Source organism: Geotrypetes seraphini, chromosome 1 (genome assembly GCF_902459505.1).
Source record: "Geotrypetes seraphini chromosome 1, aGeoSer1.1, whole genome shotgun sequence".
Taxonomy (NCBI): domain Eukaryota; kingdom Metazoa; phylum Chordata; class Amphibia; order Gymnophiona; family Dermophiidae; genus Geotrypetes; species Geotrypetes seraphini.
In genome coordinates, this window is record NC_047084.1 from 36,983,706 (window position 1) to 37,004,246 (window position 20,541).

The 20,541-nt window shown below is 42.9% G+C and overlaps 1 protein-coding gene across 6 annotated transcripts in view; it reads right to left on the reverse strand.

Annotated features, from left to right (window-relative positions):
* Window positions 1–20,541, reverse strand: part of MAST4 (microtubule associated serine/threonine kinase family member 4) — a 924,748-nt gene that overhangs the window by 74,638 nt on the left and 829,569 nt on the right. For all 6 annotated transcript variants that reach the window (XM_033929923.1, XM_033929917.1, XM_033929952.1 and 3 more), the window contains one exon: window positions 5,330–5,538. In XM_033929923.1, the coding sequence (XP_033785814.1) occupies window positions 5,330–5,538 (209 nt within the window). The remainder of the gene's footprint in view (window positions 1–5,329; window positions 5,539–20,541) is intronic.

Sequence of the window (20,541 nt, forward strand, 5' to 3'; positions counted from 1 at the left end):
AACAGAGTACAAAGGCTATCATTTCAAGGGGCTATTGTAAAATTCTTACAGTATAAAGCACTGCTAATAGGCACAGGCAGTCTTTTTTCTTCCAGGTGTAAGTACTTCTGCAACCATAGTATGACTGGGAAACATTGTGTTACCAAAGCTGCTGCTCGTGTTACAACTTCTGTCTCTGTGCAGACAGAAAATGTTACCCAAGCAGAGGGAGTGGTTCCATGTATAAGCTGTCTTCAGCTTGAATCCCTCATGAGGGAAGTAAAGGAACTGAGAGGAGGTGGTAAGACTGAGATGCATACGTGAGAATGAGAGGTACATCAATGAAATGGTTCGTGAGGCGTCAAAGATTTCTAGCAGTGATGAAGAGGAGGCTGTGCTGCGAGAAGACAGCTGGACTCAGAGATTATAGAACCCTGCAAGATTGGTACTGTGACTCCATCCACCCTTGAACTGAAGAACTAGTATGCAACCCTAGAAGTGGATGAGATGGGAGCATGCCAGGGAGATGAAGGACCAAAGCTTGAAATCCCCAAAATTACTGGATCCATGACCACTAGGAAGAATAAGGTAGTTGGTGATTCCCTTAAGCATCCATCTGCAAACAGACATGATGTCCCTGGAGGTATGCTGTCTGCCTGGTGCCAAAATCCATGATGTTATGGAGAGCTTGCCGAGACTCATCAAGCCTGATGATTATTATTTGATGCTGCTCATCCATGTTGGTATTAATGATACTGTCAGGGACCCCTGTGAACGTATCAAAAGTGATTTCATTGCTCTGGTTGCATAGGGAGAGGTATGGCCAGTAGGAAAAAGGAGGTATTGATGCCCCTGTATAAGACTCTGGCGAGACCTTGTTTAGAATATTGTGTGTAATTTTGGAGACTGCACCTTCAAAATGATATAAAAAGGATGGAGTTGGTCCAGAAGAAGGCTACTAAAATGGCGCATGGTCTTTGCTATAAGGTGTATGGGGATGAATTAAAGATCTCAATATGTATACTTTGGAGGAAGTCAGTGGTCTATGTCATAAACATATGGGGACATACTCAAAGATCTCAATATGTATACTTTGGAGGAAAGGCGAGAGGGGGGATATATGATAGGGATGTTTAAATACTACATGGCATAAATACCTATGAGTCAGTCTTTCAATTGAAAGGAAACTCCAGAGTAAGAGGGCATAGGATAAAGTTAAGAAGTGATAGGCTCAGGAGTAATTTAAGGAAATGCTTTTTTTACAGAAAGGATTGTAGATGCATGGAATAGTCTCTGGTAGAGGCGGTGAAGATAAAGACTGTGCCATGGAACAGGCATGTGAGATCTTTTAAGGAGAGAAGGACATAGAGGATGGTTTAGATGGGCTGGAGTGAGCTTGATGAAACCTTCATTAGATGGAATCTAAGCACAGTACAGGGCAGAGCTTTGTGTTCTGGCCCAGTAATAGCTAAGAAGAAGGAAAATTTAAATTAAATCAGTGGGTAAGGTTGGGCAGACTGGATGGACCATTGGATCTTTATCTACCGTCATCTACTATGATACTATATGTTAGGATGCTGCAGATAGGCAGCATTGAGCCATTTGGCCTTTATCTGCCATCATGTTTCTATGTTTCTATCTAATTTTGGCTCACATGTCAAAACATTTGAAATATAAAGTTGCACATCCTTAGTTCTAGTTCAAGGTCACACAAAGTAATCCTTCACCCAATAGTATAATTCTTTACATGCTGTCTTTAGGCCTATTTTAAAACATGTAGGGGGTCAATCTTCAGCATAATTCAGAGGGGAAGTTATCGAAGTGAGTTACTATTTAATCAGATTATTTTACCATAAGTCATGCTATTTTTGCACAGGGTGCCATTTTTTTAAGTTCAATCATCTTTATTAATATTTTAAAATGTACATCCATCGGCATGAATGCCAGTAACTCTGTGCTAAAATAGCACAATGTTTGGTAAAATAACCTGTTCAAATGGTAATCCACTATGATGACTCCGATGACTCCCCCCCCACATGCCCAGTTAAATTATGCCGACTGGGTTTGGTGATGATATTCAGTGCGCTTAACTGGAGAATAGTGTGGAATATTAGCAGAGACTGCCATGGCACTCCTCAGTTGGTGCTGGGGTGCTTCAGGGGTAGAATAGTGTCAGAACTGGTGCTCAGATACATAGCAGTCCTAACTTGTCTGGTTAGCTAATCAGATATTGGCACTGACTATTGGTGGTATCTAGCAAACTTCTGGGAGCTGCTGAAGACCTGGATATTCATTACCAATACCAGGTGGTAGCCAGCACTGAATATCCAGATTTAACTAAGCCCGTGGTGGCCAGCATTACCCCCCCCCCCCAAACAACCCCCCCTAACCACAGCAGGTGAATACTGAATTAGAATATGTGAGTGGGGACAGAAATTGTCTGTGCGTAATATATGCTCCATATTATATATACAGTAAAACCTAGGTTTGCGAGTAACGCGGTTTTGCGAGTGTTTTGCAAGACAAGCAAAACATTTTTGCAAATCGTGACTCACAAAACAAGCATTGACTCGATTTGCGAGTCCCCCTGCCCTCAAACCAACATCACCCCCCCTGCCACAAATGCTGCCCCCCCCGTGAATCAGCATCACCCCCCTCGCGAACACCCGCCCCTCCCCTCGTGAACCGGCATCCTGCGCCCGCCCAAACTGAAGGATTACCCCCAATTTGGCACCGGCACGCAGCCCCAACCCACAGGAGGTGCCGGTGCCCGAAGATCCTGCCTCTTCCTGGACTAGGCCTTGAGCATCTGTGCATGCTCAAGGCCTTCTGGCTCCCGCCTCTCTCCGAGATTTTTGGAGAGAACGAGAGCTAGAGGGCTTTGAGCATGTGCAGATGCTCAAGACCCAGTTAGGGAAGAGGCAGGATCTTCGGGCACCGGCACTGGCACCTCCTGTGGGTTGGTGCTGCGTGCCAGTGCCACATTGGGGATAAGCCTTCAGTTTGGGCTGGCGGGGGGGAAGGCGTTCACGAGTAGGGCGATGCCGGTTCACGGGGGGGGGCAGCATTTGCGGGCAGGGAGGGGGATGCCAGTTCACAGGGGGGGGAATGTGGAAGCGCACCAATAGCCTCGGGGTGGGGGGGTCTTTTGGGGATGTGGTGGGGTGGGGTGGAGCAGCGCCAGTGGCCGGGGGGAGGGGAAACTCGCTTTGATATACGAGTAATTTGGTTTACGAGCATGCTTCTGGAACGAATTATGCTCGTAAACCAAAGTTCCACTGTATTTTTTTTTACAAATGATAACTGTTCTAGGTGACGGGACAATCGCGCGCCAGACACCAGTGCGCCGACAATCAAGCGCTGACAATTCGGCGCAAGACAAAAGCGCGCCGTGGGAAAACTTAGTTTTAAAGAGCTCCAACGGGGGGCGTGGGGGGGAACCCCCCTACTTTACTGCATACTGTTCGCGCTGCCATTAGGGTTATGTGGGGGGGGGGTGCAGCCCCCCACATTATAGAGAAACCGGAACTTCCCCCCCAAAATCGGAAAAAGTTCCATTTTCTTTATAATGGAGGGTTCCAACCCCCTCCCCCCAACAGCAGCGCAAACACTATGCAGTAAAGTGGGGGTTTTCCCACTCACACCCCGCTTCGGAGCTCTTTAAAACTAAGTTTTCCCACGGTGCGCTGGTATCTTGCGCTGAATTGTCAGCGCTCGATTGTCGGTGCGCTGGTGTCTCGCGCGCAACTAACTATGAACCCTATTCTATTACCAAATATAAAGCAATATAGTAAAATTTTGATAACACACAGTTTCAAAATATGTTTTCTTAATGGCTCTTTCATCTAAGATAAACAATGTTAAGGAAAGGTTTATGTTTTGGCGTAAAGTTCTCAAAAATAGCAACAACAAAAAAATCATGTTTACCTGCAAAATTTTGTACCTGTGCATCCTTTCAGGATTTAATTTCCTGCAACTTCAGGAAGTGGACAAATATGTACAAAAAACCTTTGCGAGTAAAACCTCTATAAATGTAGTATAGAATTTTAGATAAAAGTGTTAAATCATTTCTTGCGCAAGTTTTCACTTGCATATTTCCCTCTAAACTTTTCAAGACATTAAATCCTTGGGTTGAAGAAAACGTGTCCTTTAAAATTTGTGGAAGCTCTTGATACCTTTTTAGCCCTACACTTTGCCTGAAACTTTACTCAGTCCCTAGTCCATTAAAATGCTCAAAACTATCAAGTGGTGATTAAATAAGACACCAAACAAAACAGTCAGGTCAATATTCAGAACTAAAATAAGTAACAATGATTACAGACATCCATGGACTTCTAGCCACATTATTTGGATAATGCCACTAAAAATCACTACATAGGCTAGAGGAGAGATAAGTGGGGTAGAGCTACAATTTAGCAGGATATCAGTGATAGTCAGTGCTCCTGCCTGTGCAGTCAATTATCTAGCTAATGGGATCGCTAGATCTCCTGGCAGCCCAATTAACTAGCAGCTCTGCACGGGCAAGAGCAAAGGAAGTTCGCTCCTGCTGCCATTCACCACTGCACCACCAGGGAAACTTAAAGGTATACAGGGGGAGGTGGGAGGGAAATAAAAATAATTAGAATCGGCTGGGACAGGAGGCAAGAGGGATCCCTCCTGTCCCGGACACCGCTGAACCATCAGCTGTCACGGCGGGCCCAGTGAAGGCCTGCAAGGCATTGGGAGGGAGGGGGGAAAGGGTACAGAACCTGGCAGGGATGTAGGGGGGCTGGGTGCAGAGACTGGCAGGGCAGGGGAGGGAGTGAGTGAGGGGGCTGAATGCAGAACAGCGAGGGAGGGGGAACAGGGTGCAAGACAAGGCAAAAGCACTGCACTTGAATATTAACAACCCCCCCCCCTGGGTTATATTCGAGTCAAACTTTTTTCCTCCTTTTCTGAGGGGAAAAAAGGTTGCCTCAGTTTATATTTGGGTCAATTTATATTCGAGTATATACGGTATGTAACCTTGTAATATACTATGCAGTGCACTAATGGGCATATCTATCTTTTAACATTCAATGGTTAGAGATATCATTGTCATAGTGAACATTAGAAACCAACAAATGGTATTTTTCATGGTAGTATTTCCCATTATTGCTCTAGCACAAACATTTTGCAGGAAATCATCCAGATATAATGACTGGGATTGCGTCCAACTCATTGTCTGGATCCTGGGAGTATGGTCAGAGCACAAAGCTTCCATGTGCATTTGTCATGCAAACATGACCTCTGATTATAACACCTCCTTCCAACCCTTTTTCATTTTTCTCCCCCTTCCCCAAATTTTGATAAGTGTTGGAGAATAATTTACCTTCTACATATTCCATCACCATACACAAGTGGCGTTTGGTCTCGAAGGAGCAGTACATGCTGACCACAAAAGGATTTTCTGCAAATGTCAGGATATCCCTCTCCACAAAGACCTGCTGGATCTGGTTCCGCAAGATCAGGTTCTGTTTGTTGATCTTCTTCATGGCAAACCTCTGCCTTGTTTCTTTATGGCGTACAAAGTAAACAGCACTGAAGAGGAAAACACCCAAGACAAGAAAAAGAAAAAAAAATGAGTCTATCATGTCTACAGTATGTTTAAATGAAGACACGCTGAAGCCTGTTTTACACCAAGTTCCAAATATTCTTCTTCCATGTGACTGCCATCATCTCTGCTGAACATAAAACTAATCACAATTGTATTCTTTTTCAAAAAATAAAGACATAAAATAAGCTATAAGGAGTGTCCGTTTGAATTAGTGGTGTAGGAAGGTTTACACGTGGCTGATCTACAATCATGATTGATTTACAACAGCACTTCAGCACAGCTGAATGGAAAGTCCATCTTTACTAAGCTGTTCTACCGGACAGATTACTCTGATTTTCGGGGCTGATATGCCAGGAGCTGACAGGCAGCAGACAAGCAGCTTGCTATGTCCCATCAGCAAGGAGAGCTCGACCAAGAATGGTTCCTAACAAGACTTGGGAGAGGGAGAGAGAGAGAGAATGGAAGTGGAACAAAAAAACTAAGAAAATGTTTTTTATTTTTTTTTTTTTTAATAACTTGTCTCCCCCTTTACTATATTAATTTATCAGCCTATGCTGGTGTATGCTCTGTGTAGATAATTTCTTAAATGGAATTATATATGATATCATGGAACACTGCAATGGTAATGTAGTGACCCCATTCCATAATAGGATGGAGATGACATCACAAATGGAGAGAGGATTTCTAAAACTGATGTTAAGTTGTTTCAATAACAGCAAAAACTGTGAATTACTCTGAGGAACAAGATATTATGTGTAGTTAATAACAGGGTTTGTTGCATCTTTTGTATATTGCAGTTTGTACTCATAAGAATATAAGAATAGTCCCACTGGGTCAGACCAATGATCCATCAAGCCCAGTAGCCTGTTCTCATGGTGGCCAATCCAGGTCCCTAATACTTGGCCAAAACCCAAGGAGTTGCAATATTCCATGCTACCGATTCAGGGCAAGCTGCAGCCTCCTCCATGTCCCTCTCAATAACAGACTATGGACTTTTCCTCCAGGAAATTGTCCAAACCTGCCTTTGTCCAGTTGATAAACATTTTTTCAGAGTGCAAAATGCTTAGATGTTACATAAGAACATAAGAATAGACTTACTGGGCCAGATCAATGGTCCATCTAGCCCAGTAGCCCGTCCTTACGGTGGCCAATCCAGGTCACTAGTACTTGGCAAAAAATCAAATAGCAGCAACATTCCATCGTATTATATCTAGTACGTTCCCCCTACTCCCATGTCATAACCCAAAGTTTGTTCCACCCCTCCACATACATGGTATACTCCAAAGTAGGGATCTCTAAGTCCCTCCTTGAGGGCCGCAATCCAGTTGGGTTTTCAAGATTTCCCCAATGAATAAGCATTGAAAGCAGTGCATACACATAGATCTCATGCATATTCATTGGGGAAATCCTGAAAAGCAGACTGGATTGCGGCCCTCAAGGAGGGACTTTGAGATCCCTGCTCCAAAGCTTGCTCTGTCCCTCCACCTTCTTGGGGCACCCCTAAGACTGCTCTCCTCACCCTCACACTTGCTCTTCTCCCAACCCATGGCACCTATAACTTATTCCAGAGACTCACAGAGAGCAGCATCTGTACAGCTGTGCCGATTAAATAACCTTTATGAAGAAACAAAAAGTTCCTTCTACAGTTCTCTTTTTATCAGATCAAAAGCTTTGTGATCAAAAGATGCTTTTCGTAGATAGTAAAACTTGCTCATTTTTTTTTTCAACATGGACCTACAAAAACAGTAATCCAGATGAAAATAAAAATGTGAGGAGAGAATTTGAGGAAAGCAGAAAACTGACACCTGTGGTAGTAAGGTTCTTTAAAGAAAGGTTTATGAGGTCAGGTTTGGGACAAAAGGGAGCATGCAAAAAAGAGTCCCATAATACTGGGCTTGTGACCAACCCCCTTGACTATGCATAGAGTTGTCACTGTAATGGCTTTGAGGATCTGCGTATGCTCAAGGCCTTCTGGCTGGTACAGCCTGTTCCTCTTGCTATGCATTTAAAAGGCAATTCTATAGCTAGTTGCATAAGTGCTGAGATAATAAGCACTTACTTACTCATAAGTGCACTGCACACTACACTGTGAAATAGTGCATTACTAGAAGAGGAAGTACAACTAGGCAGTGTTATCACATACCTGGAGCAATTTACAGACAACTGTAATCTAGGTGTATGATAAGCATGGTTTATTTACATTCACATCAGCCATTGACCTGGCACACACATCGTTGGGCTTAAGTCAGTATTCTATAACAGCAACTGTGCACACAGATGCCAATATAGAATTGGCACTTAGTGCTTCTCATCATGGTGCCTAACATTTGGGACTTCTTTTACTAAGCTATGTTAGGGCTTTAAAGCGCGGAATAGCGCGCGCTACAATGCCACGCATGCTAGACGCTAACGCCAGCATTAAGCTGGCGTTAGTTCTAGCCGTGCAGCGTGGAGTTAGCATGCGCTAATCTGCTGCATGCGCTAAAAACGCTAGCGCACCTTAGTAAAAGGAGCCTTTGGTGTCCGGTTACAGAATTGCTCCTATAGAATACAATGAAAAAAAAAAATATGAATCAAAGCTTAGAGGGCAAATTTCAAAGAAGATTTTGTGCATAAATCAGGGATTTATATACAGAAATGGGGCTCTTGAAAATTGTTCATAACGTATATATGTGTATAGAAAACATGCACACAAAGGCCAGTACTGGGCAGACTTGCATGGTCTGGCCCTGATTCTGCAAAGTGCGTCCCGATTGTAGGCAACTGTAGGTGTCCTACAGCTGTCTAATCAGCCAATTGGGAGGTACGTTTTCTAAAAAAAATGCTCCTCAGGCAGGCCACCTATATTGAAGACGCCTCTGGGAGCCCAGGGAGGCCCACAAGCCTGTCTAAGCTCGCCTAAGGCTAGGCGGTAGCCTTAAGCGAACCTAGGCGGCCCTGCGTGTCTCTCTAGCAGAACGGGAGATGCTTACAATGTAGGCTAGCAAAATGCTGGCCTACATGGTAAGTAGATGCGGCTGCTATACTTTATCGTGGCAAGGGATCTCCCTGCTGCGATTAGTATAGCGGCCGCAGCTACAGCCGTCAGTCTCCCAAACCCCCCCTCGACGTTCGCGGCAGGAGGGTGCCCAACCCCTCCTGCCGGACCCCTCAACGCCCCCCCGAAGATCGCTGACAGGAGGGTGCCCAACCTCACCTGCCGGACCCCCCAACGAACCCCCCATCCCGAAATCCCCCTGAAGCTTACCGCCAAGTTGGCCGGACGGGTCTTCACACCGTCCGGCCAGCAGGCCCGCCTCTGTCCAAATGAGGTGGGCCCGCCCCTCCCCTGCACAACCCACAGGATCCTAGGGCCTGGTTGGCTCAAGCACCTAAGGCCTCTCCTATAGGTGGGACCACATTAGAGGGAAGCCTGCAGAAAGAAATACAGGCTGGTTGGGACAGCAGACAGAAAAATGTTGGTTGGGGGGTACGAGAGATGCTGGCTGGGGGTCAGAGGTGAGAGAAAGTGAGAGATGCTGGTTGAGGAGAGAGGTACTGACTCATGGGGAGATAGCATGTCATGCTGGCTGAGGGTGTTGGGGGGGGGAAAGGAGAGAGATTCTGGCTTGGGAGGGGATAGGGGAGAGTGAGTGTGAGAGGGATGAGTAAGAGATATACACTTGAGGCGGTAGGGGCGAGAGGTGGGCTCAGAGGTAGAAGATCCTGCACAGAAACAGAGAAATTTAAGAGAATGTTGAAAACTCAACTCTTTGCAAGGGTTTTTGTTTTGCCTGCTTGTATGTTATAAGATCTGGGGCAGGACTTGAGGGTATTGCAGCGACATGTATTTTGATTGTGATGTTTGGCTAGGCTGTTTGTTTTAATATGCTTATTTTATTATGTATGTTGCATGTGAACCACCTAGGTATTTAGGCGGCATATACATTTAATAAATAAATAAATAAATGCATAAATCTTAGATGGGGACTGAGCATAGAGACAAGGACACTGAAACAATGCTAGGCACAGAGAGGGACAGACATGGAGAAGAATGCTTGATGGGAAGAGAGCACTGAGATAGGGGCACAGAAGGACTGCTAGACACGGGGACATTGCTTGCAAAGAGGTGATTCTGACTGAGGGATGATGGATGCAGGGGAATAGAGAGGGACATAGAGAGGAGAAGATCAGGATAGAGATGGGAACAGATTCTGGACAGGACAGATAGAGACAAAATATAAAATGGACAGGTGATCTTGGGAAAACAAGTTACAAAAAAAAAAAACAAAGAAAAGCAGAAAAGGGACTCTGGGACCTAATTGAATGGAAAAATAAACTGATCAAGATAACAAAAGATAGAAAAAACATTTATTATTCTGAATTTATTGAAATGTCAGCTTTCAGAAATGTTTTCCAGCAACATATAGGCAAAGTGAAGTACTATGAAAACAAACCAACTAAGGTGGGCTTTTACAAAGGTGTGCTGCTAAAAGAAAGTCACTGAGAAAAACTAGAAGGCTCTTTGTTTTCTCTAGTATAATTAAATGAAAATACTGAATTGTACAGAAATTCTGGATAATTAGCAAAAATATTGTTTAAATGTTGGCCAATAAACTTGCAGAGTTTGCAAATTTTGTGCACAGAATTTAGCTTTTTTTTTGCACAGAATTCTGTGGTTAGATCCAAGGGAAACCTTTGGAAATGTGTTAAAGAATCACCTCTAATGTCAACTCTGTGACTTTGAGCAAGTCACAAGAGCAGCAACTTTCATTTAGACAGTTTACAAAGCAAGATACATGGATACAATTCTACTAAGTAAATTGTAGTGAATTTTCAAAATGGAAACTATTTGGGTGCTTTCCCTTTGAAAATCTAACAAATTAATGCCTATCCTGGCCTACTTGCCATGGCTGGTACAAAATGACTGAATATCATTCATATGAACAAATTATTCCTTGCCTTACTCAATTTACTGGCTCCCTGCATGTTGGTAACTCAGATTCAAGGCTGTGGCTTTGACTGTCAAGACCTTATTTATTTATTTTTTCTATACCGTTCTCCCAGGAGAGCTCAGAACGGTTTACATGAATTTATTCATGTACTCAAGCATTTTTCACTGTCTGTCTTGGGGGGCTCACAAACTATCTAATGTACCTGGAGTAATGGGGGGATTAAGTGACTTGCCCAGGGTAAAAAGCAGTAGCATGGGTTTGAACCCACAACCCCAGGGTGCTGTGGCTGTAGCTTTAACCACTGCGCCACACTCTCCCCTCTATAGAGAGCAATGCTCCTAAGCATCTTAAATGTGAACCAAGACTTGTCATTTAATCTACCTTTCTTCAGTATTCCACCTGTTGGGAAGAGCTATTGTGCTGAGAATCAAGTGCAGGCTTTTTCCATCACTGCCCCCCCCCCCCTTATGAAATTTATGTCCTAAGTCTAGACAGTGATCTTCTCTGTTTTAGTCAGTAGCTTAAGACATATTTATTTTTCAATAGGGTTTTGCGCGCTGATGGATTTTTGTCTTGCATTTTATTTATAGGTTCTGTTATGTGCCAAGATTATGACCTTTGTAATCTTAGAACTCCCAGTTAAACTTTACAGCAACAACAAAAAAAAAACCCTTATGAAGTATTTGTAGTTGTGTACTTGTTTTTATTTTGCTATATTTCTTTTCCCTTTTCTTCATATCTCAGCAATTCTTGTACTTCTACTGCTACCTTCAATTTATTGTTGAAGCTCATGAATCTTCCATTAATATGATCTTCCATTAATACTGTATATTTCCATTTGTTATTTAAAATCTCTCATCATCTTAGGCAATCTTGTTCCTTTGAGACACCCATTAATCAGAAGCACTTCTGCAAGCAATCGTTCTATTTTTCTTTCAATATGTTTCCCCCCCAACCCCCCACATCGCTGTTATCTTTCTCCTTTTTCTTCTGGCCCTGTGTCCTTGTAGGATTCTCTCAATAACTGTTCTTGCTGCACAGTATTGGCTTCAATTTACCTCCATAATATCAACAGATGGTTTCTTTATATGAATTATGGCTTCTTTTTACTCCTGATGCTAGATTTAGCTTAGACAGTTATTCCTTCCCCTGTGCCTAAAGCACACCTACCAATCTCCATGCAGGCCAGGAGCTCCATTGCCAATTCCTCCCAATCCCTTTCCTGACATTCCTCCCTCTCTCTGCTCACTGGCCTATTCCTCTTCATTAACATCCTCTTGCACAGTTCCCCCTCCACCCGCTGCTTTATAAGATGCTTTATGTTGACTTTTAAAATTTGCCCTAATGCCTACCAATGAGGAGAGAGCACAAGTGTGCTGGAATAAAACAGAAGTCTCATCTAGACACTTAGAGCTCTTTTTACGAAGGTGCGCTAAGCATTTTAACGCACGCACCGGATTAGCACGCGCTATAGTGCACGCTAGCTGAAAATCTACCGCCTGCTCAAAAGGAGGCAGTAGTGGCTAGTGCGCAGGGCAATTTAGCATGCGCTATTCCACACGTTAAGGCCCTAACGCACCTTCTTAGTTCATTCCTAAATATCTTTAGTTCCGATTCTAAAAGCTGAAATACTGATATCTCTGCTTTGGAAAACAGAATTAGTGTACTGTGGATGATGCAGTAAATATTCAAGGGCTCTGCATACAATTGTTTATCAACCTTCCCAAATGGCCAAGAAACAAGAGAATTTCCTAAGTAGATTGTAATTTTAGGATGTTAAGAAACACCCACCATTAATAATTACATAGCATTGTAAAGCATAAACTGGTCCAGACCATTTTTAGGAATCTGAGCTCCCCCCTACCCCCAAGACTGTCAAAGTTATTACTGAAAGTCACTGATTTAAACGTACATTTTGGAATCAGTCAACTACTTTGCAATGATTATTATTAAATCGTCATTGAGGTGTTGAGTTTCTCTTGTTTGTTAATGGCTCTTTTCCAAAACTCCATCTGTTCATGATCAAAGAGTGCAGAATGCTATGGGGCTCATAATAATAATAATAATATAAGGGCCATTGAGCTGATGGCAGCTGCCGCTATCAGCTCAGCGGCCCGGCAACCTACCCACCCCCCACCATAACCATCGCGGCAGGAGAGATGGGTTATCTCCCCTGCCGTGATGGCAATCACCCCTCTACCTAAACTGGTGCGACCCGAGGCAGGAGAGATGCCAAATCTCTCCTGCCGAGGTTTGTGGCAGTTTGGGTAGAGGAGTGATCATCATCGTGGCAGGACAGATAGCTAATCTCTCCTGCTGCAATCAATCACCCCCCCCCCCCCCACACCAAGATCGGGCAGTAAAGAGCTCAATCACTCCTGCCCCAGGGACCCCCCCCCCTGCCTTGATCCGGGCAGGAGGGAGCCAAAGCCCTCCTGCCCCGGCGACCCCCCCAACTCGGTCCGGGAAAGGAGGGAGCCCAAGCCCTCCTGCCCCGGAGACCCCCCTACCCCCACCCCCCCTAACATACAGCCCCCCCGACCACCCCCTGAACCCCTGATCAGCCCACCGAACTCCCCCACCTTCTGACCTGTGAGACCCCCCCACAGACCCTGCGACACCTTCCCACCCCTGACACCCCCTTAACTTAAAAAAAAGTTGGACGGACGGACGGGTCCCAAGTCCATCTGTCTGGCAGGCCCGCCATCCTCAGAATGGCGGGCCTTAGGGCCTGATTGGCCCAAGTGCCTCAAGGCCCGCCACAGGAGAGGCCTTTGGCGCCTGGGCCAACCAGAATTGACAGACACCAGTTATAGAATCCAGCTTTTAGGTGAAGGACTGGCTCCTCCTTCACCTATAAGCTCTTGTATTGGGTGTTTGGGACGTAGGGTTTTTTGGTCTGGGCCTTTGAACAGCTGAACGTAGAGGCAGGCCATTATTTTTTTTAAAAAACAACAACCTCCTTTTGGATTTTTTTTTAGAATGGACATTTTCCCTGCTTCTACTTTCAACGTTTAGGGCCTTAGGCCAAAAGGGGACTTAGGTTTTTTTAAAAAATTATGCCCCTCCATGTTTGATATAGTATATGCTTTCTACAAGTTTATGCCACGGGAGTATTTTTGCACTATGTTCCTAGTTAAGGATTTTTTGGAGAGTGAGATGGTGATATTTAAAAATCACTTTGGGATTTTAACTTTTGAATCCAAAGTTTTGCCCAGTGACTGTTGTACCCCCTCAACTGACCATGAAATGTAAGCTACAAAAATAATAATCATAACATTGAATTTTAAGAGATATAAGATGCCTAGTTGTAGAATTAGGTTAGGAAGTTCTCAGCTTCTATGAGACAATCTTTGTATTTTTTATTATACAGAATTCCTTGGATCCCAGTGAAATTGCAAAAAATTCATAAAACGCCATCTAACAAGTACTGGCATTGTCATTTGGAGGTGGGTACCTTAGATCACCTATTTCACTACTCCTTAATACTAGCTTTCTGGAAGTCTATATGGAGTAAGATAATTTCTATTCTTGAAGTGCCCATTTCGTTATCTTATAAAAATGTGGAGGGGAAATAATCGAAAGGAACGTCTAAGTCCGTTTTCGTCTAAGTTGCAAGTCGTCTAAAGTAAAAAACAGCTTAAGACACATTTTCAAAAAAATACGTCCAAATTTTTTCCCCTTTCGAAAATCGTCTAAGTATACGTCCTGCTGATCTGATCGTCCAAGTCGCTAAATCGTCCATCTTTATACCACATTTTCGTCCAACTTTTCATCCAAGTCAAAAGCACCTAGAACAAGCCCTGTTGGACGTGGGAAGGGTCTGCAAAGTGATGGACTGAACACCCAGACATGGCACCTAAATAGTGGGGTACCTTACAGGACACTGCTGTGAACTTCACAAAAAGGGTGCCATGTCATCATCTCACTACAGCTCCCATATATAGGTCACGGTGAGCCCCCAAACTACCTCCAGAATCCCCTCGACCCACTTATCTACCACCCTAATAGCCCTTGTGGCTGCAGGAGCCACTTATATGCCATTACAAAAGGGTTTTGGGGGTGTATAGGGGAATGCACATATTTCAATATCAATGCAGTGATTACAGGGGCTTATGGGCACGGGGCCTCCTCCTCTCTATGGGTCCCTAACCCACCCCCAAGACGACTTAAGCTGCCTCTGTGCAGGACGACTAGGCTTTCCTATGCCAGGCTGCCAGGTGATGATGTTCTAGAGGCTGGATTTTACAGCGATGATTACAATTTTTATGGGGTTGGGGGGCGTCGGTAATCACTGGGGTAGTGTAGGGGGGGGTTGTATTATGTGTTTGCAGTGCTTATCTGGTGACTTTAGGTGAGTTTTTGTGACTCAGACCATGTTTTAAATGGTCTAAGTCACAATGTCCAAGTTCCGTCTAGGCTCTGTTGTAAAACTTTTGGTTATACATGCTGTACAATTAAGCCTAAGCCTGCCCATGTCCCGCCCAAATCCCACCCTCGACACTTCTCCTGAAACGCTCTGTTTAGCTATGGTTGTTCAGCGGCACTATGAAGGCCTAGGTCATTTAGAAATATGTCCAAAACCCATTTTGATTATCGGCAGTTGGGCGGTTTTCGGACATTTTTCTCTTTCGATTATGAGCCCCATATTGTTTGGAACCTCACTCTACTTAAAAAACATAATGTCCAAGTTCCGTCTAGGCTCTGTTGTAAAACTTTTGGTTATACATGCTGTACAATTAAGCCTAAGCCTGCCCATGTCCCGCCCAATTCGCACCCTCGACACTTCTCCTGAAACGCTCTGTTTAGCTATGGTTGTTCAGCGGCACTATGAAGGCCTAGGTCATTTAGAAATATGTCCAAAACCCATTTTGATTATCGGCAGTTGGGCGGTTTTCGGACATTTTTCTCTTTCGATTATGAGCCCCTTATTGTTTGGAACCTCACTCTACTTAAAAAACATAAGGATCATCTTCTCCTTATTATGACTGGAGTTGTCTTACAAATGATTATGAGGAATTGGAAACAATGGGATCGATTAAATTTACCTTTCTGGTGGGAGACTGTTTGTACTATCGATGTGCGAAAATATTAGCAGATTCCACTAGGTGATTCTAGGAAATTTAAGGAGATTTGGGGACCATTGGAACTTTACATAAAAGATCTTTAAATAAGGTTTATATGATCCTGTCAACTTTCAAATTCCGAAAGCACATCCATAGTAAGAATGAGAGGGTGGAGTTGGGAGGGAGGGTAGGTGGAAGGAAAGGGACTTATTGTTTCATATGTAGAATTGAAATGCTTTTAAGGATTTTATTATATTACATTTTATGCATTTTCTGTATGATGTTATAAAACTAATAAACAGTTGAAACATTAAGAAAGTTCTCAACTCAGTACAGCAGAGTGGAGGAGTGGTCTAGTGGTTAGAGCTGCAGTCTCAGTACCCTGAGGTTGCAGGTAGAGAATGACACAGGGAAAAATTCTGTCCCTGTTACTGCCCTGTCCCCAGACCACCATCCTCTTCACCGCCCCGTCCCCGCCGCCCCTTCACCGCCCCGTCCCCGTCTCTGCCATCCCCTTCACCGCCCCGTCACCGTCCCTGCTGTCCCTTTCACTGCCCCGTCCCCATCTTCAGCGTCTTCTCCTCTCCATCCCCCCACCCCCAGCACCCTTCACGCGGTCCAGCAGCTCCCTCCCGCCAGCCAGCCATGCATTTCTCTCCCTCCCTCCCTCTTACCTTCTCTTGTGGCGAAACTGGCAATTTGTATAAGGCTATGCGCTGTATTACAGCCGAAGCCTTGAAGTGGCGTCGGGTTGCCTGCTAGAAAAGTCTCCTCCGATGCAACCGGAAACAGGAAGTTGCGTCAGAGGAGTTTTCCAGCAGGCAACGTGACGCAACTTCAAGGCTCCGGCTGTAATACAGCTCATAGCCTTATAGAAATCGCCAGTTTCAACAAGAAAAGGTGAAGGAGGGAGGGAGATGCATGGCCGGCGGAAGAGAGGGAGCTGCCGGATTGAACGCTTGTTCACCGCGTGTGCTAACCATTCACTGCTCCACGGGGCGGTGAATGGCCTTGTCCCTGATCTCGTGGTGACCTTTTTTTTTTGGTCACCGTTTTGGCGGGTTACCCACGGCTAGCCACGGGTAACAACCACTGTGCCATTCTCTAGTTGCAGATTCAAGCCCAACACTTTTCCTTGTGACCCTGGGCAAGTTACTTAACATTCAATTGCCCCAGGTACCTTCTTATGTGTCCCACTGGGACACATAAGAAATACTTGCGTACCTGAATGTAAACTGCTTAGGCCATAAGCAGCGTATAAAATACTAAATAAAATTTGAGCACTATGGCGTACAAATTACAAGCAAGCGTAGGTGTATTTCAGCTTGCATTTGGCCCAGCTTACTTTCCAAGGCTTTGTTTACTGTTCCCTCTTATGCAGTAGAACACATATTTGGCTTGATTAGAAGTGTATCATATCACCATGTTCTGCACAGTATGATGAAACACCAGATCACTTATGACATCCAGCTGATCAAACCTTGCTGTTTCTTGTTTTGTCATACCGGTATTCTAATATTAAGAGAAGCAGTCATGTCTACGTTGGATTTCCTACCCTAATTATAGTGTTCAGTACTGGTTATTGATCAGTGAAAGGATTACATTCAAACATTTTGGCTTTTATTCATTGGGTTTTCTTCACTGGCATCCCTATTTCTCTTGGTTCTGTAATCAAACCTCATTGTCCTGTTCCTTAATATCTTCAGAGGGCAATCTTAACTATTCCAACGCTAGCAATGGTAAGACTAGAATCTATCTGCCAAGCTGCGTCGCCTATGCAGATTCAGAACCAATAAATTTTGTAAACCGCATCAAACTTAAATACAAATTCTTCATTGCTTCCCCTCACCCGTTTGACACCAAAACCCCACTATGCATCAACGATCTTAATTACCCTATTCAGTCCACCATGAAGATACTGGGTGTAACTCTAGATCAGTGCCTAACCATGAAAGACCAGGTGGATTCCTTAATCAGAAGGGGTTTTTGCACTCTCTGGAAACTGAGATCCATTAAGTCATATTTTGACACGTCAGCATTTAGAATCCTGGTACAATCCCTCGTACTAAGTCAACTTGACTACTGCAACATCGCCTATTTAGCAATTTCCCAAAAGAATATGCGACGTCTGCAGCTTGTGCAAAATGCAGTGGTCAGACTTATCTTCGGGTTAAAGAAGTTTGATCACGTAACACCTTATTACCGGCAGTTGCACTGGCTACCGACAGAAGCATGCATAAAGTTTAAGTTCGCCTGCCTCTGCTTCAAAGTACTATATGGTCTAGCCCCTAAATACATAACAGACCTTTTCACCTCCTCCACCAACAAACACAAGAGAATCTCACACCTGAACTTAGTTTCCCCCCCAGTCAGAGGTTGCAAACTAAAAAAAACACTACAAACACCTTCTCTCACATCAAGCAGCATTATGGGGCAAAGACCTAAAACAATTGCTTTCGCCCTCCACTTACGAGGAATTCAGGAAGCGCCTAAAAAAACTTACATATTCCTGAAGTACCTAGACAACTGACCCGCACACCACTCTCAACAATGGTTTTCTTGACCTATTTCTCACTCTCTTCTCTCTTCAGATTACTCATTTAGTACCTCTTGTAATCTTTTGTAAACCGCATAGAACTTCACGGTATTGAGGTATATAAACTGTTATTATTATTATTATTATTCAGCACGCTGCAGTTTCTTAACCCTTGGCACACAGAATGGAGAATTATACTAGGATTTAAAAGAAACTAAAATTATGGCTCTTTCACAGGTAATTTCTCAGGAAGATGAGTGGATTTTAATTTATGAATTTCTGGCTGATTTTCCCTGCTGTCTTGTCATTTAGTTTGTCTTTCTGTGTGTTTCTGGAAACTGGTTTATAAACTGTTCTGATGCTTTGTTATGAGAAACAGAATACCAAAATGTAAATAAATAACACATTTGGCAATAATGGGTAGCATCAACTGCAACATACCTTTGCGTGTATGTGGTTTCAATTGCCCCAATATTGACTGGATAAATATAGCATCAGGAAATACTAAGGAAATAAAGTTCCTAATAGATAAAATAAATGACTGCTTCATGGAGCAGCAGGTTCAAGAAACAAAAAGAGGGAAGACTATCTTAGATCTAGTCCTCAGTGAAATGTAGGACTTGGTGCAGGAAGGAATGGTTTTAGGTCTGTAAGAAAACAGTGATCATAACATGACCAAATTTGAGATAAGAGGCAAGACACTAAGGAAATCTACTGTGTCAGTATTTAGTTTCAAAAGGGCAACTGATAAAATGAGGAAAGAGATTAAAAAGAAGCTAAAAAGGAGCAGCAGCAAAGGTTAGGAGTTTAAATCAGCTTCTTGGAAGTCCAGACCAGATGTATCCCACATATTAAAAAAGGTGGACAGGTCGGCATAGTTAAACATTAAGGTAAAAGAGACTATTAGATCCAAAAGAACATCTTTCAAAAATGGAAAAAGGTTGTGAATGGAAAAAAAAAATCTAGGAGAAAACCTGAGTATTGGCAAGTTACGTAGATGCAAAGTATCAATAAATAAAGCTGAAAGATAATTTGAAAAGATGCTTTCTGTAGATGCAAAAACTCTTAGTAAAAACTTGTCAGATACATTAAAAGAAGACAGACTGTGAGGGAATTAGTTGGACTATTAGATCCTTACGGAGTAACATGGGATGGTCACAGCCAGACTGGAAAGATCAACTGAATTCTTTGCTTCAGTCTTTACTGAGGAGTATATGAGGGAGCTACCTGTGCCAGAAATGATATGTAAGGGTGACAATAAAGAAGAAAATAAAGAATCCTCAGTGAACTTGGAAGCTAAATCAACAATCTAAAGAACAGTAAATCACTTAGATCACATGCATACATCCCAGTGTACTGAAAAAATGCAAAAGTGAAATTTCAGATCTAATAATATTAATTAACCTATTATTAAAATTATTCATGGTACCTGAAGATTGTAAAGTGGACAAAGATGTAGTAATTTTTTTAAAAGGTTCCAGGGACGGTTTAGGAAACTAGACACCAGTGAGCCTGATTTCAGTGCTGGACAAAATTATAGAAAGTATTATAGAAACATGATGGCAGATAAAGGCTGAATAAAATTACTAAACACATAGAAAATATACAGTAGTTTTTTTTTTGTTTTTTTTTAATCTTTATTTTCATTTTATAGTATTGACATAATATTAGTCAAAACAAGAAAATAATACAAGTCAGTTCAAAGATTAAAATGAGACAATAGGTAATAATAAACATTTACAATTGAAATAAAGGAATCAAGGCAAAATTTTTCCCTTTCTCATACGGCATAACATTAAACACAAAATAAATTTTTACTGGTTTGTATCGTTAGACCTCAATCCATGGGGGAGAAAGCTTTAAAATTGCTGAAATCTTAATCAAATAGTACAAAGAAAAATGAAAATGGTAGCGGGAGAGAACATAACCAAAAACCTTATACTTGAGCAGGTTGAGACTGAACTTATCTCAAGAATTTAAGTTTGCTCTTTAGCAGAAATAAATTTTGTCAACTGCTGAGGTTCAAAGAAAATAAATCTGTTCCCTTGATAGGTCATTACACATTTACAGGGGAATCTGAGTACAAACGTCGCACCTAACTGCAGAACCCTTGGTCTCAAAATAAGAAATTGTTTTCTTCTTTTTTGGGTCATTCGTGACACGTCTGGATACATTCTCACTATTTTAGTCATAAATGGAACATCTATAAACTTGAAAAACAATTTAAGCATCCATTCCCTGTCAGCATCTATAGCAAATTGTACAAATAGCGTAGCAGTTGCTGGTATCTCTTCACCTGACCTCTCCAGGAAATTTGTCAAATCCAAACTATCAGCAGACAAATTCTGCTGGTTTGGTTTTTGAACAGATGCTCTGGTTGGTAAATAATAAATTTTAGTGAGAGGCGGATAGGAGGTTTCGGAAACTTTCAAATATACAGTAGTTTTAACA